Here is a 24,906-nt window from a genome sequence, read left to right on the forward strand (position 1 = left end):
CCAGGGAAAAATTACTATATTCCCTGGCATGGGGAAGACGAGACAGAATTAGGTTGCAGCCCGTCTTTGCTCAAACGAGGTCTTACGCAGGGCTAGAACAGCCTTGGCGCGGTAGCAGTCAGATAAGCCTTACCGGTCATCGGAGTCGCCCAGAGGCGCAATAATGCACTATTATTTGTAGTAATTTACCCTCGCGTTTTCCAGGGTGCCTGGAGAGGATCACCCCACGCCGGGCGCAGGTGCAGCCAGACGCTCCGGGAGGGGGGATTGAAGACTCCGCGTGCTCCCTTGCTGCATTTCATCTCCTTTATTTTAATGCCACCGTGTTACAGCCGGGAGGACTCCAGTGCCAGAAAGGAGCCAGCTTCAGGAGCCCTCCCCGCGCCGCCGGGGATGGCCCAGCGCCGCGTCCTTCTGCACCCTCGGCTTCCCTCCAACCTCCGTCTCCTGCTAGGTACAATACTTAAAACTTTTTTTTCCCCCTTTTTTTTTTCATATAAAGATAAGTTCATTATTCTCGATCCTGAGAAACGTTTCATCCGTTTACGGAGCTCGCGCTGTAAACAAAGCACCACAGGCACCAAGCCTGCATCCCGGGGCGGAGGAGCCGCGCGCGCCGGGCGCTCCCCGGCTCCGACGCTAGATGGGAGAGGACGGCCAGGAGACGAGCGCTGGTGGCTCCGTCTCCTCCCCGCCCCCAGGCCTCCAGCCCCGTCTGGACGCACGCTACTCATTGTTATTAAAAAACATTAAAATACCGATATCCCAAAAGGAAGAAACAGCCCCCCCGAAAGGCCCCCAGCAGTCCTCCCTGACCCCGTCCCCCCCACGTTGCTCCCTTGACACAAGGTAAACTTAAAAAAGAAGACGTCTACTGCAGCTTTCCACGTCACGATAGCGGCCTACCATGACTCGAGCGCTCAGTCCCTACAGGCAAAACACAGAGAGAACGAAGTCCCCGCGACAGCGTCCCCGGCCCCTGCCGGCGGGCCCTGAAATCCGTCCGTCAGTCCAGGATACAACTCCTGGAGTGGGACCCCCGCGCCGGCAGGACATGGGTTGAGGGCACTGCCACCACCGCAAGGCTCCTCAGAGGGTCCCGTGTCCCCGGGAGCCCAGTGCGAACCAGCCCATCTTCTCCTGTGTCAGGTCCAGGTCCCGCAGCTTGATGCCAACCTCACCGAGGAGGATGTTCTCCCAGAAGCCTTCCTCGCTGAGGACACTCAGGCGCAGCTCCCGCTGCTGCAGGTCGCCCTTGGGAACCCCGTCGTAGACCAGCTGCAGGTGCACAGCGAGGCAGGGCCTCAGGCCAGGCCACCCTCCTGGTGCAGAGCCCCCTTCGTGGACTCATCCTTCACCCTCCCCAATGGACACCTTCACGCCTGCTCCCAGCCAAGCCCCAAGCCCCTTTACCAGACCCGTAGCATGGATCTGGCCAGCCATGGCACCATTCTGGCCCACCAGACTCCCTCCTACCATCTCATTGTATGTGGGATTGCAGGTTTTCCGGGCCACTTTGGTTTTCCTCTTGGTGGTCTTCTGGGGATCAGGTAGCAGATAGGTCTTGACATACGGGTCAGGGTCATTGCCATCCTGCAGCGGCTGCTGTGGGGCAGAGGAGTGGGGACACCCACTTAGCTGTGTGGTGGGACATGCACTCAGAGCTGGGAGACACCTCCAAGGAGCCGGGCACCTACCAGACCCCGGATGTGCATCACCATGATGAAGAGCTTGTTGTTCTTGTAGGAGATGGAGAGCTTCACCTCCCCACCAACCTTCCCCACAGGCCGAGCCCATGTGGCATCTGGAAAGGACAAGAGGAGGGATGGCAGCAGCGCCGGAGGGTGGGCAGTGAGCACAGGCACCACGTGGCCAGGCAGGGAGCTCTGTACCAGCACCCAAGCATGGGGTAGGGAGAGCAGCCGCCCCACACAGCAGTCATCAGTCTGTCTGTCCTGCTCAGAAAGGCCAGGGAGGGATGCAACACCTGGCCGTGGGGCATCCCTTCCCTTTGCTCCATGGGGCGTGGGAACAGGTACCTGCAGGCTTTGGGGCCGGGTTGATGCCTGCTGCCTTCTCGTCCCGTGGCAGAGGATGGAAGAAGGTGTAGATGAGGTCGCACTGCAAGGCAAGTTGGCTGTTACCAGTGTCAGAGGTGGCCACGCATCGCCCCGTCTCACCGTTCGCAAGCAGCGCACGGTGCACGCTCTGACGTTTCACGTAGCATGTTCACCTCAGCAGATCCCGTGGGCCTTTCCCACCTAGGCCGGGTGAACCCTGCAGGGCCCCGCATCCCTGGTACCATCCCTACTTCTCAGGAGGAAAAGCCGCTGCAGAGAGCAGCCCTCTCCTGCCCAGCACTCGCTCCAAGTGCCCCCCTCACCTCCGCCACTTCGGGAGCCGAGTGGATGAGGTGCCAGATGTAGCCATTGAGCTCCTCCTTCCTCCTCTCAGCCACCGCCTCTCCCCGTGACCTCCCGATCACGAACCTGCTGGGGAAACTGCCCCACGCGAGCGAAGGGAGAGTGGGTGAATCCCTTGGGGCAAGGGACCGCGTGGTCCCGCGCTCACCCGGATGCAAACATGGCCCTGCCGGGGTACCTGGGCAGCAGCGAGGAGGGGAAGATGAGGCGCAGCTTGTTGTGCAGCTCCTGGAACTCCTCGAAGGTGCGCTGCACGAAGGCCGCCTCGCCCGGGCTCTCCCGCTGCACCTTCACCACGTAGGTCTGCGGGAAGATGCAGCTGTAACGTGAGCCGGTGCCACCAGGCAAGGACACGGCTCTGGGTTTAGCAGCATTAAGGGATGGGGATGGGAAAAAGCAGCAGGACAGAACTGTCCTAGGCTAGAGACTAAGTTGTTCCCTTTGCTATTATTTGCGAACCAGAGCAGGGACCAGCTAAGAGGAATGACAGGAGTAGGAAGGGAGAAATTAAATTAAGCCTCCTTGGGGACACAGCAGTCGTGTCTGCTTCTAATTATTACCAACGAGAGACTCTTCCCCCGCAGCACCAGAGCTGCTATCAGTAGGAGTCCCATTCCCTGTCCCTCAGAGTGGTTCGGCAGCCTGATGCCCCCAGGTAGCTTTAACCCTCCCAACTCACGTAACCCTTGCTGGGATTGAAGACTCTCTCGTGGCGGCACAGGAAGACGTCGCGGATCCGGCCGGATGTCTTGATGGTGTGCGTGCGGGGGGCAAAGGAGAGGGTCGGTCGGGCATCACAGCCCGTGAACTTCATCTGTGCCAGGTTGTGGATAAAGAAGTTGAGCTTGGTGGCCACGCTGCCCAGGCTGGACTCAATTAACCTGCGATGAAGGCCACACATTCAGCATGGAGGGGTCCGTCCACTCTTGGTGCTGCAGTGCCAGGTTATGGAGCCCAGCTCCCTGCTGAGAATGAACTGGTGCCCGTGCCTCCGACCGAGAGGTCTCTGCTCTCACCGTCCTGTCCTGCCCCATCTCTCAGCCAGCACACCCACGTCCTTTACCTGGTGAAGTAAGTGGTGGCATCGGCTTCAGAGTCCTGCGGCCTCAGGGCATCGTAGACATACTTGAGGTCCTCCAGGTCGGAGAGCTCGGGGATGCCGCAGGACAGCATCTGGGGAGCAGAGCAACCCGATGAGGGCAGGTGAGGCTGGGGCTTGCTGTGGGAGGAGAACCACCAGCCCTTGGGGGACCCCGTTCTCAAGCCGTGCCCGCTGTGCTGCGGAGGGGCAGGCGGGCTGCCCGTGGCCTCCTGGCTCTCACCAGCCCCAGCAGGTTGAGGAAGAGGTGGGTGTGTTTGCGGATGAGGTTGTACGCCTGGCAGCACAGGTCGACGAAGTCGTGGAAGCGGCTGGAGGGCTTATCCCCTCCATTAATGACGTACGCCATGTCCGAAGTGAAGACGAACGGGGCCCGATCCCTGCACCAGGGAAAAACGCACAGAAAGTGCCACGTTAGCGTGACTAAGGTCACCCACTGCTGGGGCCACAGCATGACATCACCAGGGATGGAGGGGCTCACCTACGAAATCAGGGCAAACCTCTGCTCCAGGCAGTGTGGGTGCTAAAGCAGAGCGAAAGGAGATACCAGGGGCTTTTCTCACCTCTTGATGTTGCCAAACATCTGCGCATGGCCCAGAAACCTCCCAAAGTCGATGTGAAACATGTGACCAGTGGTTTTGAGCATGATGTTGTCATTGTGCCGATCACAGATGCCCAGCACGTACGTAGCCACACAGCAGCCTGCACAGGAATAGATGAAGTTCTCCACGGCCTGGAAGAGGAGGGGAGGGATGGAGCATCCAGGGCAGGGAGAAAGGCTGGACAGCCCCATGATGAGCACAGGGCTTTGCTGGACCCTCCAAGTTGGGAAGCGATGTAGCTTGTCCTTGGAGGATGTGAAGAGCGGGGACCCTGCCATGCTCCTCCTCACCTTCTCATACTCGTCCTCCCCAGGGTTGTGTTTCTGCAGCCAGTCTGCCAGTGGGCGGTCTTTGAAGGAGCCTGTCACACCATGCTCCACCTGGATTTTGCGCAGGGTCTCAGCGTTGGGGATCATCTCCACCATGCCTGGCAGACAAGACAGGAGGGTGAGACCTGTCCTGCCAACTCGAGGCAGCGCAGAGACCCTGGCCCCATTCACCACTGACCCGGCTGCTCCCCAGCTGCCACTGTTTGGTGGCAATCCACAAAACCACGCTCCTATAGGCAGACTGGTGGGATCAGCCCCCAAGGTGGACCACAGCTACCTGCAGAGGCTGTGGCCCTCTAGCACTATCACCAACCCAGGACCATCACAACCCTGGGGGCCTCCGGCACCTGAGGATGCCCTAATGTCAGGTTACCTCGACCGCGGCCTGTGGAGAAGCAGCGGAAGATGACCATGCGCATGTCCAACCCCTCCTGCACCCAAATCTTGTTCATAATCCGGATCATCTGCAGTGTCAGCATGTCCTGCCGCAGGTCATCTCCGCACTGCGAACCCCCAGGGGAGACCTATCAGACCTGGGAAACGCCAGGCAAAAGCAGAGTAGCTCTGTGGAGCAGGATAGCATCACCGGCGGGACAGCCTCACCTTGAAGATGACCCGGATATTTTCCCCGAGAGGATCGACGTTCTGGAAGGACAGCTTCAAGGGGACGGCGTTAGAGTTGAAATAGGAGCAGTCCTGCCACCAGCAGAGGAAAGAGCAGCCCATTAAGGTTAGGGGATAAGAGGGCTAGGGTCTCCCCGAGCCGTGATGCCCCGCTCCGTGGCCCCACGAGGGTCCAGCACTGCCACTCACCCTGGGCATGATCCCCTTCACCAGCAGGCTGGGGCTCAGCGGCAGCCGGCACGACCCGTTGGCCTTGAAGAACTGCTTGACGTCCTCCAGCCCCTCGCGGAGGATGGCCTGCCGGGGGGGGGGGATGCATGGCGCTGGGACACGGCGCGGCGCGGCGCGGCAGCCCCGCTCCGTCCCCGCCGCCCCGGGGGCTCACCTGGCGCGCGGACGGCGCGGCCTCCCGCACTTGCTGGGCCAGCTTGGCCAGCGTGTTGACCAGCAGGCACTGGCGGTCGAACTCCTCCCGCAGCCCCTTGCCGCAGCAGCAGAGCAGGGCGGCCAGCAGGTACTGGTAGCGGATGCTGAACTGCGAGTCCTTGAGACCGTCCTTGAGCAGCCTGGGTGGCAGCGTGGGGTCAGGCCGGCCCCGCCGGTGGCCCCCGTCGCTGCCCGCTGCCCCAGCCTCCCCGGACCTCCCTTACCAGAAGAAGTAGTGGGTGATCTTCAGGTCGCAGATAGCCCGCTTCATGAGGAAGCGCACCAGCGGGCTGTCTAGGTAGCACTCGTACTTCAGTGCCTGGAGGGAGGAGAGGGGAGGCGGGTCAGGGGACCGGCGGGCCGTGCCCTGGGGACCGCGGGAGCTGCCGCTCACCTGGACCAGCTGGGGCAGGTAGTCCAGCAGCTCCGCGTCGGAGATGGAGTCGATCCACTGCACGGCCGTTCTCCGCACCTCCTGATCCGGGAACCTGCGGCCGGAGCGGGCGTCACCGGGAGAGCGGTGCCGCCGGCCCCGGGCCTCGGCAGAGCGCCCGCTCCCCCGAGGACCGCGCCAAAGCGGCCGCAGCCCCGGATGCCCTTCAGCTCCAGGGTTACTTGGTGGCACTGGGGTGACTTGACCCCGTTTCCACCGCTGCCCTCCCCGCTCTTGGCGGGCAGGTGCCGGAGGGCAGCCCGAGCGCCGCGGGCGCAGCCCCCGGCCCCTCGCGCCCGGGGCTTACGTGGCGTGCAGCAGCCCCAGGGCGTCCTGGTGGTTGACGTCGCTCCACTGCTTCAGCAGGGCGTAGATGTCGGGCAGGCAGCCCCAGTCCCAGCTGGGCGCGCTGGCCAGCAGCATGGGCAGTGCGCTGGGCTCCGCGTGGCAGTAGTAGCGCTTCTCCCAGAGCCGCTTCCGATCGGCGTCCATCAGCCTAGGGCAGCGGGGAGAGGCGCGCCGGACGCACGGTTCAAGCTCAGTTGTGAGGGAGAGGACGGCCCAAGAGCTCGGAGGCTGGGGCTGGGGCATCCCATCCCTCTGTGCCCGCCACGACACGACGCAGGGAGGCAAATTCAGCGGGGAGGTCTGCACGGGGCGGCGGGTCCCGGTGCAGCTGCCGACACCTGATCCTCCATGTTTACAGCCAGCGCCGGAGCACGGCAGCCTGGCTCGGCTGGGGCTGCTGGGGAGGGACGTGTGCGTGGAGTCCCACCAGGGCAGGACGATGTTATGTTCCCCCGACTTCTTTCTCACCAGTAGAGCGACTTCTTCTGCATCGCCTCCCTCAGCTTGCGCTGGTCCTCCTCGCCCAGGCTGCCGAACTCGTACCTGGGGCTGCCGTCGGCCGCTGGCGGGCTCGTGAACTTCACGTCGAAGGTGGAGGTGGGGAAGTCAATCTGGCCGAGAGGCAGGCGGGTGAGCCAGGGATGGGGGGGGGGGCGGGCGGGGGACGGCGCGGCGGCAGGATGACGCACCTGCAGAATGACGCTGTCGGGCTGGTTGAAGTTGGGAGCGCTCGAGCGGGCTCTGGAGTTGTCCTGCGTCGCCGGCCACAAGCCCAAGAGCTTCCGCCCGCAGGTCAGCACCCTGCGGGAGCGAGCGGCGGGCTCAGCGCCCCGCTTTCCCGGCGGCGGGGGGCTGCCTTTCCCGCCGCAGCGATGCTCTTCGGGACGCGGACGGGGACCCTCCGGCGCTGGGGACCCTCCGGCGCGTCCCCCTCGCCCACCCCTCCGTCCAGCTGCGGGGAGGATACGCACTGCCTGAAGTTGAAGAGCGGGGTGGTGACCCAGCCCAGAGCCTCGGGCACCCGCCGCTGCTTGTTGGCCTCGGAGGAGCTGCCGGGCGGCGGGACGGGCACGGCGAAGAGCGTGACGCTCAGCAGCGTCTCCCGCGGCAGCCGGTTCACCTGGACGGGGAAGCAGATCCTGGAAGAGAGCGGCGGGCGGCTCAGCCGTGCCCCGGGCAGCGGCGAGGCTGGCAAACGCCTCTGCCGCCGGCACCGCGCCCCGGAGCACCCGGGGCCGCGGCTCCTCTCGCAGCCCGCAGCGCTCCCAGGGAGCCCCCGGCGAGAGCTACATCCTGCCCGCGGGCAGGCGAAGGGAAGAGCCGCGCGGAGGAGACCGGCCCCGGCTCGGCTCCTCTCCGTGCCCTTCGGGGGAGGAGGGAACGGGGGACAGGCGCCTGCTAAAATTATCCCGTTCCCATCCCTGGTGCAAATGCCGGGCACGGCAAGGGCTGGGCACAGCCTCCCTGCCTGCTCCCAGGGCTATTTTTAGAGCAGATCCCCTTTCTGCCGGGGCAGCTGGGTGCAGACGCCCGGGCGCGGGGATCACAGGGCCGGAGCCGCGAGCCAGCGCTATTCCCGGGAATGACACCAGGGCCTCCGACACTCGCGCTCCCTCCGCCGGTGCAATGACCGCTCCGAAACGGGGAACGGCGCGGAGCTGGAGTTGGAGCGCCCGTGGGAGGAGGAGGAGGAGGAGGAGAGGAGGAGGCAGCATTGCTCCGGATGGCCGCCAGCCCCCGGGGTGCTCCTTACTGCTGGTCCCAGATGATGAGGTGGAAGAGGTACTTGTAGACGTGGGCCTTCCTGGTGTGCAGGGGGCTGCACAGCTCCTTGCCGCCGTGGCTGAGGGAGCAGGAGAGGTAGAAATCTTCGTAGCTGCAAGGCGAGGAGAGGCACGGTGAAGGGCAGGCGCCGGGGCGGGCGCAGGAGGTGCCCGGGGCTCTGCACAGGCCGGGCAGAGCCGGCGCGGGGGGTTGCCCCGCTGCAGGCACCCGCGTGCCCGGGGCTGCCCGTCGCGCTGGCACCGCTTCCTCCCCGCCGGTGCTGGAGGAGGGGGCGCGGAGCGGGGACACCTCCCCGCCGGCGCGCCATATGCCGCCGCGAATGCCATCGCACGGGGGTCTCCCGGGAGGGCCCCGCCATGTGGCAGGTGCCGAGCCACAATCCGGGGAGGGCCGCGGGGCGCCGGAGGTCAGGGGCTGCCGGCATTTCCCAGGCTACCCGCTTTGTTCGGAGGCAGTCACCAGTGGGAATACATTAAGGACAGGACAAAGGCGAGGGGTCCCCGGCGGGGCGGCCGCCGCCGCCGCCGCCGCCTAGTGCACCCTCCCCGCGGCGAGCCCGCGAGCAGCCAGCGGCGCCGCCGGGCCCCGAGCCGGGCCGAGCGCCGGCAGCCGCTAACAAAGGCGCGTCCGCCGCCGGGACCGGGCTCCGGCCGGGACGGGACCATCTGCCGCCGGCCGCGGCGAGCCCCGGCGTGCCGCCGGCCGCGAGCGTGCCCTCCGGCAGGGCTGGGGCGCCTCGGCCCTTCTTCCAGCCCGGCGCCTGCTGCAGATGGGGGCCGGGGCCGCGGCGGCGGCAGAGCCGGGCGTGCCCCGCGCCGCTGCCCTCACCTGGCGGCCCAGGTGATGGGGATGCGGTGGGTGGCGTAGACGGTGAAGGAGAGGGGGCAGGTGAGCAGCCGGGCCTCCTGCACCGGGTGGTGCTTCCTGCAGCCGTGCACAGCTGTCTGGAAGTCGGCGTTGAAGGTGCTGCAGTAGAGCTCCACCAGGTCCAGGATGGAGGCCGTCAGGCTCTCCACGATCCTCTCTGGCGGGGAGGCAGCGGTGAGCCGGGCTGCTCCGCGGGGCCCCCGCGCGCCCTTCCCCGCCGCCGTCCCGCGCGGGACGGCGACGTGGGGACGCCCCGGGGCTGGGCGCGCGGGACCCGGCGGGTCCTGCCGCGGGCAGAGCTCCTCTGGGACTGAGCGGGCGAGAGGAAGAATTTGAGTCTTCCCCTCTGGCTGAATTTATGGGAGACACGAGAGCCATTGCCTCGAGAAACCCTCCTTCCTTAGACAGACAAGTTGCAAACCCATTTTTTGGTCTTAACAATTGAGCAGAAGGGGGTTGAAGATTAAAAGTACCAAGAACTTCAGCCCAGAAGGGGAGGAGGGGAATAGAAATACCTCGGTTTTCCTTCTTGGCCAGAACACTTGGATCCTGTTGAGGAAAAAAGAAATAAAAAAAAAAAAGAAAGAAAGGAGGGGAGCGGCGTCAGGAGGAGCCGGCGGCGAGCGTCGCCTGCCGCGGGGCCCCCGCGGCTCGCCGCTCACCTTCTGGATTTTGGGCTGCATGCGGGAGGGGCAGGGGGGCATCTGGTTGAGGGCTCCCGTGATCTCCTGGGACTCCACGGCGGCCAGCGCGTTGCAAATGGCCATGACGGACTGGATGACCCGCTCGGCTTTCAGCGGGAAGTCTCCCTGGAAGGCAAGGCGGAGGGCTCGGGCTGCGGCGGCCGAGAGCCCGGCTTCGCCGCCCCGGCGCCTCGGCTTCGCCCGCGCGCGGGAGCTCACCTCGGCCGCCAGGAACGCGTCCACCTCGTTGTGGAAGGTGTCGAAGAGGAGACTCAGCGCCTGCCTGCGGGCACAGGGAGCGGCGCTGAGCCCCGGCGAGGAGGGCGCGCGCGGCGGGCCCCCCCCCTCCCCCCGGGCGCCCCTCACCTGCTGATGGTCTGCTTGACGGGCCGCTCCTGCAGGTGGACGTAGTGGTTGAGCGTGGAGGGGCTCCGGTCGTCATTCGCCTGCGGGAGGAGAGCGCTGCGGAGCTGCAGAGCCGGCCGCCGCCGAGCATCCCGCCGGCCCGGGTCCGCGCCGGCGGCGGCCGCGCTCACCGTCCTGGCCAGCTCGCTGCGCACCGCCTTCCTCCTCATCAGCTGCAGGCGGATGTCGATGCCGAACTTCCTGCAGTGCTGGATGTACTCGTGGCTGCCCAGCGGGTGCTGGCTGCGGGCACACGCGCGAGACGCCTGTGCCCGCAGCCTCTCCGGGAAAAGCCTGCAAATTCATCCCGGGGCGCCCGCTCCCACCCCCCGCCGCTGCCGGGGCTGGCGTTCCTCGCCCGCGGAACGGGTGCCGCGCGGAGAAGCCGGAAAGCCCCCCCGTTTTCCTAAGCCCCTGCCCGGGAGGGACGGCGCGTGTCCCGTGCACGCCGCCGCGGCCGCGCTGGGAGAGACCCTGCGGGTGCAGGCTGCTCGGCTGCCCCCCGGCCCTGCCCGCCCCGGGGGGCTCGTCCCGCTCTGCCCTGCTTTCCGCGAGGCGGCTCGGGCCGGCTTCGGAGCTCGGCGGCTCGGCCGGCTCCGCACGGCGCTTCTGGCACCCCCTCCGCGCGCAGAAAAAAAGCCGGGAACAAAAGGGCTTTATTCCCGGGGGGGCTCTCCGAAAGGCCCTTTGAGGCCCCCCGGGAGACGGAGCCGTGCCGTGCCGTGCCGGCTCCCGGGGAGCGGCTCGCTGGCGCCGCGGCGGGCACGGCGCGTCCCGCTCGGCGCCCGGATGCTCCGTTCCCTGCCAGAACAAGGCACGGGCCCCGCGGGGAGGCGGAGAAGGCTCTGCCGCGGCGGGGAGCCCCGCGACCGGCGCGCCGAGGGGATGGGGCTGTTGTGACCCATTTTCCGAACGGAGAAATTGGGCAGAAGGGAGGGAATTCCTCCCCCGGGGCACGCGGCAGCGCTGCAGACCGCAGGCCCGGGCCGGCAGCCGGCCCCGCCGAACCGGCCTCGGGGCCTGGGCGACGGCTGCAGCATCCCGCAGGCAGCGGGTGACTCCGGGGTGAGGAAGAGCCGACCTTGCCCCTTCCCCCTGTGCAGCCCGAGCGCGAATCTCTGTAAAAACCAGCGCTGCGGAGCAGCCTGTAAAAGACACGGCGAGCGCTGTTTTCTGGCCTGATGCAAATCCCATTTTTTCCAACAGAGGCTGTTTCTAGTTAAGGCTCATTAGAGAAAACAGAGACTATCTTTTTGCTGACAACGGCAGCATTCACGGAGAAAAGCCCCGCAGCTGAAGCGCAGCGAGGACGGGGGTGTACGCTGCGCCCTCGGGAGCTTTGCTCCCGCTGTGCCTTCGGGGGCCGTTTCCCTGCGAGCTGCCTGCGTTCAGCCCGGCCCTGCCGGTGCTTCCCGGCAGCCCCAGTGGGTCGGGTCTGCGCAAACGCTCCCGTGTCCCTGCATACTCAGCAGCTTGCACGCCCCACGGCATGCAATCTCACCCCACGGCATGCAATTGCACCCCGCAGCATGCAATCGCACCCCGCAGCATGCAGTCACACCCTGCAGTGTGCAATCACACCCCATGGCATGCAATTTCACCCCGTGGCGTGCACTTGCACCCCGTGGTGTGCAATCACACCCTGCAGTGTGCAACCTCACGCCGCGGCATGCGCGCACACCCTACGGCTTGCGCGCACACCATGGCGTGCACGTACAACCCGCGGCATGCACATGCGTGCATGCACACGTGCTGCGCAGCTGCACAACGGCGCAGCGCAGACGGGGCGAGCCCCCAAACGCCTCTGCCGGCCAGCCAGACCGCCGGCTCGGCTCCGCCAAGCTCTGCTCGCCCTCCTCCCCGGCACCGAGGCTACGCGGTGCCGTTACGGAGGCACTCCCGTGCTGAGCTGTTCCCAGCTGCCCCTTTAGGGCCTAAAACTGCGGCTTTCGAAGGCAGTGGCAAAGCTCCCACGGATTTCAGGCTGCAACGCCAGGCCTCGGGGCAGCTCTCCAAGAGCTGGAGCTGGCTCCCCGCACGGAGCCAGCTGGAAATGCTGCCTGTGCCCGTGCGTGCGTGGTGTCTACCCTGCCTCCAGAGAGCACCTGGCCTTGGGGAGAGCTCTGGGGAGATCGGACGCAGAAACCGCTCCGGAAGTGCGGCTTTCCTCGGGCTAAAGGCAGCGCAGGAGGGGAGCAGCGAGCCGGGGAGGGCGGCCGAGAGCCGGGAGTCCCCGGGCCGCCGCTCCGACCGCCCAGCCCCATCCCTGCACCCGGCCAGCGGCCCCAGGCTCCCGCGCGCTCCCTGCGGCTCAGCAACAGGAAATAGCCCCGAGGCTTAGAAAGCTTTTATTGCTTTCCGTGCTGGAAAACTGCAGTGGATCTGGGAGAATCATTCCCTGGATTTGCCTCCCGCGCGCCAAACCGCCCCGCGCGGCGGCTGCTCCCCGGCCGCAGCGGCTTTTGCTCTCCGCCCGCCAGCTCGCGTGCCCAGGCAGCGCGGCCGGGCCGCCAGCTCCAGCAATGCAAAGCTGCAACCGCGACCGGCGTCCTCCCTCCCCGCTTAACCCGCCCCGCGGGACAGCGGCCAGCACGGGGGGCCCGACGGCTGCCGCGGGGCCCCAGCCCTGGGGCAGCTCCCGGGCTGCTCCTCCACAGCCGAGGAAGAGCCGAGGAAAAGACATGTCGGCTTTGGTTGCGTTTCACAGGAGAAGGGAAAAGCGGCCCTTTTCTTCCCCCTTCGCAGAAAAGGGCATTTCCGAGGCAGCCTTGGAAAGCCCCTGAAGCCCCTCTCGCTCCCACTGCCTTTTCCCTGGGAATGGCCTTTTAAAGCCTCCCTCTGCAATTTGAAAACAGGCACGGAGAAGCCAAGCTCCCGCCTGGACAGCTGGGCCCGGCCACTCCGCAAAGTGACATCGCTGTTACTAATACTCTTCCAAAGAGCTTTTTTGGCAGCTCCCTGATTTTCAGGCCGCTCTCCGGGCCCGCGCTGCAGGCACGTGGGGGTCAGCTGGTGACTTACGTCCTGCGGTTGAGAAAGATGCTCCTGACACGCTGGTTTTGGCAAGAGCATCGTGCTGATCCGGGAGGCAGGAAACGGAGCAGCAAAGAGGCTCCTGATGCGCACTTGGACGCGCGAGGATAAACCCCCGGGCCACCCGTCGCTGCCTCCCGAGGCCGCGCACGGGGCGCGCGAGCCGGTTAAGGGGTGACCGGCGCGCCAGCCCGCGGACCCCCCATCCCCGCTCGGGACCCCTTTGCACGCTCACTTTTGCAGGAATTCCTCCAGGCCGCAGAGCTTGAGCACGAAGTCCTCGACGTCGACGGCGTGCAGCTCGTTGTGCGTGTAGCACAGCGTCTGGTAGATGAGCAGGTCCACGGTGGAGGAGCCTGGGGGGGGGGGGGGGGGGCCGGAGCAGCGCGGTGAGCCTCGTGCACGGCCACCAGCCGCCACCAAACTCGGTGTAGACCCCCCCAAGGCTCTGCCCGGTGGTTGCTTGAGTCTTCTCCTGCCCCGCACCATCGTGGGCTGCACTGGGCGCCGCGGGCGGGCAGCGGGCAGGAGGCTCTGCCCCGCTGGACACTCACAGTCGCAGGTGAAGGTGAGCGGCTCCCGCAGGCTGTCGCACACCACCGTGACCTTCAGGCTCATGCCGTGGCCCAGGTGCTCGGGGCTCAGGTTGACCGCGCTCCACACGTAGCCGGTGAGGGAATAGTCCTGGGTGCTGTAGCCCGAGCGCAGCCTGCGGGCAGGGGACAGGCGGTTGGGGGTCGGGCTGGCACCTCGCTCCTCACCCACGCTCGTTCTGCTCCCCGCAAACGCCTCTGCCGCGGGGCGTCCCCGTCCCAGGGCTGCTCCGCTGCGGCCGCAGGGTGCCGGTGCCCGCGGGCAGGTCCTCGGCGGCTGCAGCCCGCGCTGCTCCGACCGGCCCGGCTCGTGCTTTAGGGAGAGGCGCAGCAGCGGCTCCGGGCATCGCCCGGGTACTTACACGTCCAGCATGTGGCAGAAAGCAGCCACCTCCTCGTCTCGCTCCTCGGAGACCTCGAAGAGCTCGTAGCCGTTGGCTAAGGAGTGCGGCCGGGGGGCGACCTGCGGGGCAGAGCGCGAGCCCCTGAGCCGGCGGCGTGCCGGAGCATCGCTCCTGGCCGGGGCACAGAGGCGGCGGCGGGGGGGAGGCAGCAACCGGTAAAGACGGTTTTGATGCTCTTTCTTAAGTAGCTGCCGGCAGCGAGGAGGCAGAGTGGCCCCGGCTGCATCGCTCGCTGGCCGGGAGCCGCAAGCGAGGCGGCTTCCCGTTCACTTAGAGAGGAATCCCGCTCGCCGTTTAACGGAGCCCGAATCCAAAAGGATATTAGGAGCAGGAAAGCGGCCGCCGGCTCCCAGGAGGAGATTTGCATCTCTTTCCAGAGGTCTTGGCAACGTTTCCCAAGCTGTCGGAGGAGCTGGCGGGAAGAGCGGGGACACGAGCCCTGCTGCAAGCCGCCCGCAGCCCTGGCCACCGGGAACAGCCCGCGGGGGGGACGGGGACCGGCGGAGCAGCCTCTCACCGGCTCCACCGCGCTCCGGCGGTCCTTGGTGGGCGCCAGGTTCTTCCGGCTGCCGAAGCGGGAGGCGGAGGCGCGGGGCGGCACCTGGGGCGGCATGGTCTTGCTGCGGGCCACCGGCTTGCCGCCCGCCTCCTTCTCCAGGATGCTCCTGCCCTCCTTCCAGCCGCGGGCGGCCTCGCGCAGCACCTCCGCCTCGTAGGTGGACTTGAGGTTGAGGCAGGTGATGGCGTCGGCGATGCCGCCGTAGCCGGCGAGGCCGTAGGAGTCCTCCTCGGAGATGCGGCGCCCCAGCAGCTTCCCGCGGGGCGCGGAGAACGCGGCCACGTCCTTGGGCGGGGGGTCCTGGCGGGGGCCCTTGGGCGAGCCGCGCTCCGCCGCGGCGCAGCTCCAGCCCGGGCGGCGCGGGGGCAGCGGCGGCGGCGAGAGCTTTTTGCCCGGGGGCGAGGTGCCGTGCAGCGGCTCGCCGAGCAGCTCCGGCCCCGAGCCCTCCAGGATGTAGAGGTAGTCGCCGGCGAGCGGCGCCAGCAGCCAGGGCGGGCGGCCGGGGGCGGGCGGCGCGCCGGGCGCCCGGGAGCTGAGCGCGGGGTCGGAGCCGGAGAGCCCCCGCGTGCCGCGGATGCCGTTGCAGCCGCTGCCGTCGCGGGGCGCGGGGGGGTCGTGCCGCGGGGCGAGGGGCCGCTCGGCCGGCCGCTTGGCCCGGCTCTCCTCCTTGTCCTGCCGCAGGCGGGACAGCGCGTCGTACTCCATCTGCAGCGCTTCGGCCAGCGCCAGCTCCTTGCGGCTGATGCCCACCGACTCCAGGGACTGCCAGTGCTCCCCATTGCCGCGGGTGGCAGACATCGCTCCGGGACGAAGGCCTGCTCCTCCTCCTCCTCCTCCTCCTCGGCTCAGGGCTCAGGAGAAAGGCATGCTGCGCGCCGGCCACCTAGGAGGAGCGCACGGCGAAGGGTTAAGCGTGGGGCAGGGCGAAGCGCTCGCGGGCTGCAATAAATCTGCCCGGAGGCGCCCAGCAGGGCCCCGCGCCCCCGGGGAAAGCATCCGCAGCAGCTGCCGGGGCGCTTCGCCGGCGCCCGGCGGATTTCCCCGAGGACGAGGTGGGACGGGGAGGGCGGCGGGGACGGCGCCCGCGCCTGCGGCTGGCTCGACCCGCAGCCTGGCTGCGCGGGGCTGAAGGTCTCAGCCGTCGCAGCCGAGACCCGGCGAGCTCTCCGCGCCGCCGAGCACGGCTCCTTCCTCGGCAGAGCAGCCGGGAGGAGAAGATGGATTTGAAACCACCTTCCTGGCACCCGCCCAAAGCGTCCCGGCCACAGCGACCGCAGCGCCGCGCGCCCTGGACCGCAGCCCGGGGCCAGCGCCGCCGCGCCGGGCCAGCCGCATGCTCTCCAAGCAGGGCTCCTTCACCTCCTCTTCCCTTCCTAGCAAAATAAATAACTGAGTGGATGTTAAACAGGAGAAGGGAGTGAATCCAAAGCCTCCGGAGATGCTCGGCACCGAGCCGAGAGGCAGCTGAGTGTCTTCAGCTCTGTCCGGGGCTGGAAAGGAGAGGGATGGATCGGCGCTGCAGCTCCTGCTGCAAAACTGATGCTCTGGTTTAAGGCGAAAGGGTGCAAGCGCCCTTCCCCGCGACCGGGAGAAGCTGCGCTTGGCCCGCTGCGAGCACGCCTCCTCCCCGAACGCGCAGTCCCGCGGTCCCCCCAGCATCCCGGGAGCGCGGCCGGGGCGATAAAGCTGCAGCGCTGCCCCTGCGCAGCGAAACTCGGCCAGGCCGGGATTAGCGGCAGCGAGCAAAGCGGGGCAGCCAGCTGCGGGAGCGCGGAAAACCGGCAAGCTGGGGAGGAACGACCTCCCCCACGCCACGCCGGGGCCGGGCGGGAGCTGCCGCCTCTCCTCCCTCCCCCGCTCGCCCCTCCGCGCTGAGACCTGCCAAACTCGCTGCACCCGCTGCCGCCGGCCAACAGACCCCTCGCTAAACCTGCTTTTTTTTGTTCTTCCAAACAGGGAAAAATGACTCCTGGAGGAGGCTGGAAATGTTCCCTTCCCCCAGCATTTCTGCCCCTGCTGACAGCCATGGGCTTTTCCCAGAAAAATAGAAATCCCAAAAGCTGGCAGTCCCGGGCTCCTGGAAGTTCAACAAAGAGAAGCTGCTTCTAACCCCAAAGCAATAAAACCAAACCGACTTTTGCAGCTGACAAAGCCGCCGACGCTTTCCCGTCCCCAGGAGCAGCGCCCGCGTCCCACGGACACGCCGAACGCGGAAACGCTCCCGCCCGGCTCGCTCCAGACCTCCCCGAAAAGCCGGGGTGGACGGACGCCCCGCTGCGCCCTGTCCCCGCGGGCCTCCGCGTTCGCCGCAGCGGCTGGCCGGCCGGCCACGCTTCCCCACCGCGCACCTCTCCCCATCCGGCAGCCTATTAAAAAAGAAAAAAAAATTACATAGGACTGAAATTTGGCGGGCGAGGTCTCAGCCCGGGAGCCGAGGAGGCTGGATGCAAATTCCAGAGGAGCAGAGACGACTGTGTTTTTCCTCCTTGAAATAATGCCGCTAATAGTATAGGAATATTTTTTTCTGACTTTAAATTTCCTGGCGCCTGCCGCGGTCACGTCAGCCCCAGGAGACCCGTTCAGCGAGCGCTCGGTGTCCCACCGTCCGGCGAAACCCTTCCCCGCGCTCGCTTAGCGCTGCTTCAGCGTGCGGCTCGGCCGGCAGCGCCCAGGTCCGAAAGCGAGCATCCCCCGATTACGGAGCGGAGCGGACCGGCCGGCCGGACCCTTCCCCCTCCCAGGCAGCTGCTTTCGGACGCAGATAGAAATGTCTGGAGCATCTGGGAAGACACGGAGCATGGGAGGGCAAGGAGGCAAGGCAAGCCCGGGGAGCACCGCCCGGGAGCGGGAGCCGGCGGCGGACCGCTGCAGGGGGCAGCGCGGGAACCCAGCTCGCCCTGGCTCTGCTCCTCGTTCGCCTCTCCCACTCCCAGGCGGGAGGTTAACCAGGCCTCTAACACCTCCTGTGCTATGCCAGGACCGGCAAAAACTCTCGGCGTCGGTCCCGAGGCTGCATTTCAACGCGGCCGGAACTCCGGGTTTCACCCCGGTTTGAAACCCGAGCTCCAAAAAGTGAGTTTGGTCTCATAGGTTATTTAAAAATGAAACCCCAAAGCAAAATGCTTCGTTTCTGACGCCACGCTTGGCGCTGCCCAAACGCCCCTCGTGGAACCGAAACCAGTGAAGTCGGAGCTCCGGAAGCCCTTGCAGCGAGAACGAAACGCTTCCGCACCGGGTTTGGTCCCGACGGACACCTTCGGCGGCTCCACTCGCTCCCTCTCCAAAAAAAGCCAAACACGACAGATCAAGCGACGTGCCCAAGGCCAGAGAAGTGCCCAGGGCAGAGCCAGAAACCCGGATCAGCGCCGCGGGACGGGGAGGGCCACGGGCAGGGAGGCGCCGGCGCGGGAGAGGAGCCGGCTCGCGCCCGGCCCTCGGCTGCAGCCCTGCGCGACCCGCAGCCGCGATTGCCCTCCAGCACGGCCCGAATAAATCAGTATTTTGCAATCAAAACTTTCGAGGAAGGAGCTGCCGCGGGCGCGCAGCAAGGCCACACTGTCGGCCCAGCAAGGGGATGCGCCGGCAGAGCCTCGATGGAGCAGGAGCAGGAGGAGGAGGAGGAGGAGGAGGAGGAGGAGGAGGAGGAGGAGGAGGAGGAGGAGGAGGAGGAGAGAAGGTTTCCATTGCAGAAGAGAAGCGGAGACCGGCCTGAACAGAGCAGAGCGCGGGGAAGGGACGAGCAGCCCCGAGGGCTGCTCAGCCCCAGACCCCAGCCCCAGCCCCGCTCCCCCACACCCAGGGCTCCCCGGGGAGCTCTGCGGAAAACTTTGCTGTTCTCACCAGAACCCATTTCTCTCTCCTGCGGGGAGCCGGCTCCACTTTTCGAGGCTGGTTTGAGGCCTCTCTCTCTCCCTGCTCCCCCCCCCAGCATCCGAAGCTCGTCTTTTGGCAGCGTTTCTTGGCATTTTCCCACGCCGCCCCGGCGTTTTCCCGCGCCGTGCCGGCTTGCTCCGAGGAGCCGCCCTGAACCCCCCAAGGGGAGCTGCACTCCGGGTCGCCCTCGCCTCCTCCGGGGCTCTCGGGGCACCCGGCAGAGCTCTGCCCCGTGCGCTGGAGCACATTTCCAGAGCCCACTGTAACCTGGAGACCCGCAGCCCCCGCCTGACCTCCCGGGAGCGCCCGCAGTTGCGGCAGCTCAGCGCCATGCAGGATTAAGCCGGTCAGTTAAGGGCAATAAACTGCACTATCCGCCTATCACCCTGCACCGCGCTGCATGCACCGAGCTGAGCAAACACCTTGAAAACAAACAGCAACAGCGTCGTTCGCTCCCAACCTGTTGCCTTAGAGCATTAGGAGTTTCTTCCTCTTTAAGCCAATATGTTTCCTATTAATAGCAGAGTCCAGCCCAGTCCCGGCTCTCTGGAGGAGGCAGGATGTGCTGCTTGCTGAAGCCAAAGGCTCTGCAGCCGTTTTTCTACGCATTTCCACCCTCGGGAGGAAATCCTGCCCCGGGAAGATGGGTCAGGTTTGGGACGGGAAAGCCCTCGCTCCGGGCAGCCGACAAAGGGAGCTTTGCAGAGCGAGCAGCCCCGCAGAGCGGCCGCCCCTTGTCGGAGCGGGGTCCGCGCCGGACGGGGACAGCGGAGGGGATGCGGGGCCCCGCCGGCAGGACCGCGGGGCAGGAGGCAGCGGGGCCCGGCGGGGAGCGCGGTGGACGACGACCCGTCGTCGCCCGCCCCGGCAGCGAGGTGCCGCAGCCGCACGCCCGGCTGCGCAGCGGGCGTCAAACCGGCCCTGTGCCTGCGCGGCCAGCGGCGAGGCGAGGGGGGAGCCGGGAAGGACGGCGCCTTGCTGCAAACCGCCTCCCCCCCCCAGCTGCTTCCTGCCCCGGGGCTTCCCGGTCGGTCGGCCAGCTGCTCGCTCCAGAGACAGGGGGGGAAATACCCCGCGCCTGCTCCCACCCCCGGCCCCGGGGCACACCTGAGCTCAGAGTTTCTAAATTACTCAACCCTCCTTCCTCCGCCGCTCTGCACCCGCGTCCCGGCCCAGGTCTCCTCGAGACTGAGCTTCCCCGGGGGACGTTTGCGGTCGGGCTCTACCCCACGCAGCGGCTCTGACACTCGGCTCTCATGCAAATCTCGGCTTCCACCCGGCTGCAAGTGCACGATGCCGAACGACCGTCTCCGGGGCGGTCTGCGTGTCCGCGCGTGCAGTCGCACGTGGGCCGGCTGGCAGCGTTCCTGCGCGACGCTCTTCCCGGCAGCGACGGGTTTAACCCCTGCGTACACTCAGACAGAGCCTAGCAACAGAAACCACGGCAATGCAACAGCTCCCGGCCTTAGCAACGGGCGCTGCACCGGCACCGCCGCCCCAACAGCAGAGTCCCATGCGGAGCAGAGAGCCACGACGGGCTCGCCGACGCCAGCCCTCGCCGCGCCACCGCTGACCCAACGTGTCGGACGCGACGGCCCGGATGCCGCTGCTGCGACCGCAGCCGAATTTGCCGTGCCTCGTGCTGGCAGAGCCATTCCCTGCTGCCGCGGGCTCGGGGGCTCTCCCTCGCCCAGGTGCTCCCACAGCCGCACCGGCAGGGCGCCCAGCGGCAGCTCTACTTTGCACCCGCCTCGCCAGCCCCGGCGGGTGTAAGAGGGGCTGGCAGCTCACCGCGGCACCGCACGCCAGCCCCGGAGCAGCCCTCCTCGGGGACCGGCTCGTGCACCGCTCAGCCCCCTTCTGCGGGGCCGATCCACCTACCGCGGGAGAGAAAAGCAGCCCACGGACGCACCACGCACACGGCTCCTTCAAAGCCACCCGAGACGCACGGGAACACCTCGCTGGGGACGGGGCCGCGGCAGCGGCGGGTCCTGCGCGCTGCTCGGGGCGAGTGTGCCCGGCGCCGCAGCCGCCGGCCGCCCCAGGCGTGCCGGCTGTGCCCCGGCTACGGCCGCCTCCGGCGCGTGCATCGGGGCAACGCGCGCACACACATGTGTGCACGCGCGAGGGTGCCTACTCCCGCTGCAGCACGCGAGGGCGGTGTAAGCGCCAGCACGAGACGAAAGGCAGCTCCTGTCGGCTCCCTTCTCTCCCCAACCTCACTTCGCTGCTGATTTAAGAGGGTGCTGGCGAGGCGAGCGCCCGGGAGAGGCGGACAGCCCTTGACCAGGCGGGTAGCCCGCATCCCGCTCCACGCCATGGTATGCTTTTCCCTCCCACGTTGGGAGGGAAAGATTGATTTTTCTGATCACACTGGTGCTAGCTCACCCTGGCCCACATCCCACTCACAATTACGTTCCTGCTTGGCTTCGTATGTACGAATAGCTGTGGTTAAGTCAATATATCTCCCTTGCCGAGCAGCAATAACCCCGGTTAGCCTCACATATCTCCAGGGTCCGCTGTTAAATACATGAGCACTTTTGCACATCCAAGATCCAAAATACTCGATTACAGCAGCAGGAAAAACATCACAGCACGCTGAGAAGCGCTTTTGCTGCTGCAGACCATACCTACTGCCCTCGGCGGGTTCGGTGGGACGAGCCGACCCCTCTGAAGCGAGCAGGGGCACTGGAGCGTGGGCCTGTCCCGCGAGCGGCAGGGAGACGGCTTGACATCGGGGAAGAGAAGGGAAAGCCTAGCGCTGCCTCTCTCTGCCACTGAGACTTTGCTGATGGGCAACTTTGCAATTTGACGCGGATTGTTTTATTGTTCTGCTAATAAAAATAACACAACTTCCCCCTCCAGCCCCTCCGCCTGACCGTGCATTTCCAAAGGCAAGGATCCAGCCAGCGCTTGGCTTTCGCTAGCTCAGGCGGCGCAGCGCCCTTCCCAGCCTCCCCCCAACCCCGGGTCCATTTCGCGAGAATTTTTCGGGTTTGCAGTTCGGGGGGGGGGGGGGGAGGGAGGAAAGAAAAAACAAAAGAATACAAGGCTGGGCTTGACTTTTTGGACAGCACACAGGAAATGAATCACAGCCACCCGCTCCGTGATCCGATCGAGCAGGGACCCCATCTCGGAGAAGGTTCTTTAAAAAAAAAAAAAAAAGAAGAAAGAAAGAAAGAAAGAAAAGAAAAAAGGGAAAGAAAGAAAAAGAGAAAAAGGGGAAAAGGCGGAGGGAGGTGGGGGGAGGAAGAGCGGGATGGGGGAGCCGGGGCCGCCCTGTCCCCGCCGCCGGCCCGGCGCGGCCCTACCTGCTCGGAGCGCGGTGCGGCGGCGCGGGGCAGCGCTGCGCCGGGCCCGGGCGGCGGCGGCGGCGGCGGGAGGAGGAGGAGGAGGGGATGGAGGAGGGGATGGAGGAGGAGGGGATGGAGGAGGGGATGGAGGAGGAGGAGGAGGAGGAGGGAGCGCGGCGGACAATGGCGCGGCGCGGCGCGGGGCCACCTCCCGGCGGCGCCCCGCATTGCACGGCGCGGGGAGCCGCTCCCCGCCGAGCCCCCGCCTGACCCCCAATTCGCCCTGCCGAGCCCCCACTCCTCCCTCCACCCCCAACACGTGCACACCTCGGTTGCCCCCCGGCTGGTCCCCCGTCCCGCCCGTCTCCCCCCAGCACCCCCGCGGTGGCGCGGGGACGAGCCGTGCCGCCCCGCTCGCAGGGTCCCCGGCGGAGCTCTCAGGGCTCTTGCTCCCCCCTGCGCCTCCCCCCCTCCGCAGGGGCAGCTGCTGGCTCCCGACTCCCCCTCAGCACCCTGCTTCCCGCGGGGGGCGGCGGGGGGGGGGGGGGCTCGAGGATGCAAGTCCTCCTCTCACGTCCCCTCGGGATGCTCTAACAGCCCGTGGGGGCCTTTGTGGGTCCTCAGGGTGGTGAGGGGGTCAGGAGCCCCCCGGCTCCCCGCCTGCCATGGCCACCGGCCCTGGGGTGGGCAGGGACCCACATGGTGCTGGAGAAGCCACTGGCGTCACGAGCAGATGTGCTGTGAGCGATCGCAGCAATAGCCGTAATTTGTTTTTCCAGGCAGCTGTCCCTGCCAGGCTCTCACAGATGAGGGTAATATTCTCCGCAGCCCTGGCGCTGCCCAGAGCCGTGCTTGGGAGCTGCCAGCCCTGCTGGCACGGCTGCGGGGAGGCCACTGGCCCCTCTCCGAGCTGTCCAGAGTGCAGGACGGTGCCTGCTTCGTTATGTCCTTCCCAGGCATCGCCGCGAGGCAGGCATTGCCCCATGGCTGGGGCTTCTTCCCTGCATTAACTCCCCCAGAGCCTTTCCCAGGGTGGCGCATTTACAGCCCTGGCCTGTCTCCAGCCGGCTGAGGACATGGCTCGGCCCCGCCGGTGGCTGGGCCAGGTGGTTTTGGTTGTGTTGACACATTATTCCAACCTTCCTGTTTTTCTAAGGAGGCTGGAGGATGGAGTTTGCTGCTGCATTTGCCCACTCTGGAGCCCCTGGACATCCCTGGATGTAAGCAGTTACTGCAGGTTATCGCTGGTAGCAGCCGGGTCCTTGAGTCTCCGGTGATTACAGGTGCGGCGGTGGACACTCCTAGGAACTGAGATAGCAAGCGCCCAGCCATGTTTCCAAACAACTGCAGTGCTTAAAATCAGCACTCGGTTCTCCAAACATCTCCCCTGCTGGTGCAGGGCCAGGTGGAGCAGGTGCCGCTCGGGGCTGAGCACGCCGTGGCCCCCATCCCGCCAGCATGCGTTGTCCCCCGGGGCCAGCGCCCCATCGCCACCCGCACCGGGCTCTCGTGGGGGGGTCGGCCCCGAGCGCGAGACCTTCCTCCTGCACAGGAGGGGCGACGGGGGCTCGCGGGGGCAGGGTGCTCCAGGCGCAGCTTTGCATGCCCGTGCAGAAGGCCTTTACAGAAAAAATGGCTCTGGCCGCTGTGCTGTCTGCCTGCAAAACCACGCGGGCGGCATCCGCCCTCTGATGGAAAACGTTACCCATTGCACAGCGGGACCCAGTCAGAAGCTCGGTCTCATCCTTCCCAGTGCATCAGCCCTGTGCCCAATTTCCCCCTGCCCTGCTCTCCACCAGCCCCCAGCTCTCAGTTTCTTTCTCTGGGCAGAGGGTGAATATACCCCTAACACTCATCTGCTTGTACTGAGACGTGTGGCATGGCCTCTCCTCCTGCACCCCTGCACCCACTTCTTCGAGCACCTTGTTCCCATGCTGCTTTCTCATCCTCATAGCCAAAGCATGCTCCATGTCCCAGCCCCTCCGGTGCCCCTCCAGACACGGATACCTAGGCTGCATTGGGAGACAACCTCTTTCCTTCCGTGGAACTTCTTTTGGGCTGGGCAAAGGCATGGGGTGGGAAGCTGGGTTCCTGCAGCCTATGTTGAGTCTACGTTAAGAACAACATCCAGCATCAGCCTGCATTATTTCATGTGTATTTCAAGATACGCAATAAACGTGGGGTTAATCAGCAATGCTGAGCGTTGGGGGCCCCGATGAACGTTGTCATTGCCATCGACATGGGAAGAACGAGCAGCAGTGGGAAAAGGCCAGCCTACGCCGCTTCGCCAGGAGGTGCATGCATCTTGGGATGGGACAGGTCCGTCCCCTGTGTTTTGGGGACAAAATGCCAACGAGTCCATACTGTCACCCTGCACCTTCAAGAACTCGAAGACACCCACAGAAGCAGCTGGTCCTTCGCTCAGCTCCTGCCCGAGCCTGCACGGGGGCTGTTTCTGAGCAGGGCGGGCTCCTTCCCTGAAGATCTCCCTCAAGCTACAGCTGGGAAGAAAAAAAAGAAGAAAGAAAGAAAGAAAAAAAGCTAGCTCAAAAGCTTTGTATGCGGCTGCCAAGGGACAAATGTGAAACGGCGGCGGGGCAGGGAAGAGGAATCCCCAGCGCGGGGCTGGCGGCGGGAGCGGGGTGCGAACACCGCGCGGGGCCCGCGGAGCAGGTTCAGGTCGAGGCGGGGGGAGCTGCTGTGCCAGAGCCCGGATAGCTCAGTCGGTAGAGCATCAGACTTTTAATCTGAGGGTCCAGGGTTCAAGTCCCTGTTCGGGCGAACGATTCTTTCTTTCTCACCTTTTTCAACTCCTTCTGTATTTCCTTCTCGTTCTCCCAGTTTCCTTAATGCTCCCTCCGTGGGATTTTTTTTTTTTTTTTTTTGCTCCCTGAGCGGACTATCAGGATTCTCAGACGGGACCTGCGGATGGGAAGAGCAGTCCCCCTTCATAGGGGTTAAAAAACAGCTTTGGAGGAGGAAAAATCCCTCAGAAAGAGGGGGAAAAAAAACAGATCAGAAAGGAAAACTATCCGCCCGAACAGGGACTTGAACCCTGGACCCTCAGATTAAAAGTCTGATGCTCTACCGACTGAGCTATCCGGGCTTCGGAAAAACACCGTTGCGG

The 24,906-nt window shown here is 65.9% G+C and overlaps 1 protein-coding gene and 2 non-coding genes across 4 annotated transcripts; 1 reads left to right on the forward strand and 2 right to left on the reverse strand.

Moving 5' to 3' along the window:
• Window positions 1-881: 881 nt before the first annotated feature.
• On the reverse strand, window positions 882-21,845 carry PIK3C2B (phosphatidylinositol-4-phosphate 3-kinase catalytic subunit type 2 beta). 2 transcript variants are annotated; one of them, XM_062595319.1, is made up of 33 exons: window positions 21,798-21,845; window positions 14,572-15,496; window positions 14,013-14,113; window positions 13,612-13,766; window positions 13,293-13,413; window positions 10,156-10,267; window positions 9,986-10,065; window positions 9,839-9,902; window positions 9,599-9,745; window positions 9,452-9,485; window positions 8,898-9,093; window positions 8,038-8,160; window positions 7,256-7,423; window positions 6,974-7,085; window positions 6,753-6,895; window positions 6,244-6,432; window positions 5,898-5,991; window positions 5,728-5,822; window positions 5,463-5,643; window positions 5,267-5,374; window positions 5,057-5,149; window positions 4,827-4,956; window positions 4,415-4,551; window positions 4,086-4,255; window positions 3,746-3,902; window positions 3,487-3,596; window positions 3,103-3,304; window positions 2,602-2,726; window positions 2,384-2,501; window positions 2,040-2,121; window positions 1,698-1,804; window positions 1,477-1,605; window positions 882-1,278 (listed from the first exon to the last, which is right to left on the reverse strand). In XM_062595319.1, exons 2-33 carry the CDS (start codon window positions 15,409-15,411, stop codon window positions 1,090-1,092), a joined length of 4,812 nt encoding a protein of 1,603 aa, XP_062451303.1. In that variant the 5' UTR covers window positions 15,412-15,496; window positions 21,798-21,845; the 3' UTR covers window positions 882-1,089. The 2 variants fall into 2 exon arrangements, with proteins under 2 accessions (XP_062451303.1, XP_062451304.1); XM_062595320.1 differs by lacking the exon at window positions 21,798-21,845 and having other exon boundaries at window positions 1,477-1,602; window positions 14,572-14,762.
• Window positions 21,846-24,487: 2,642 nt separating this feature from the next.
• Window positions 24,488-24,560, forward strand: TRNAK-UUU (transfer RNA lysine (anticodon UUU)). Its single transcript has one exon. It is a non-coding gene; the product is annotated as a tRNA-Lys (tRNA).
• Window positions 24,561-24,812: 252 nt separating this feature from the next.
• On the reverse strand, window positions 24,813-24,885 carry TRNAK-UUU (transfer RNA lysine (anticodon UUU)). The gene has a single exon. It is a non-coding gene; the product is annotated as a tRNA-Lys (tRNA).
• Between the last annotated feature and the right edge of the window lie 21 nt (window positions 24,886-24,906).

This window comes from Rhea pennata, chromosome 25 (assembly GCF_028389875.1).
Source record: "Rhea pennata isolate bPtePen1 chromosome 25, bPtePen1.pri, whole genome shotgun sequence".
Taxonomy (NCBI): Eukaryota; Metazoa; Chordata; class Aves; order Rheiformes; family Rheidae; genus Rhea; species Rhea pennata.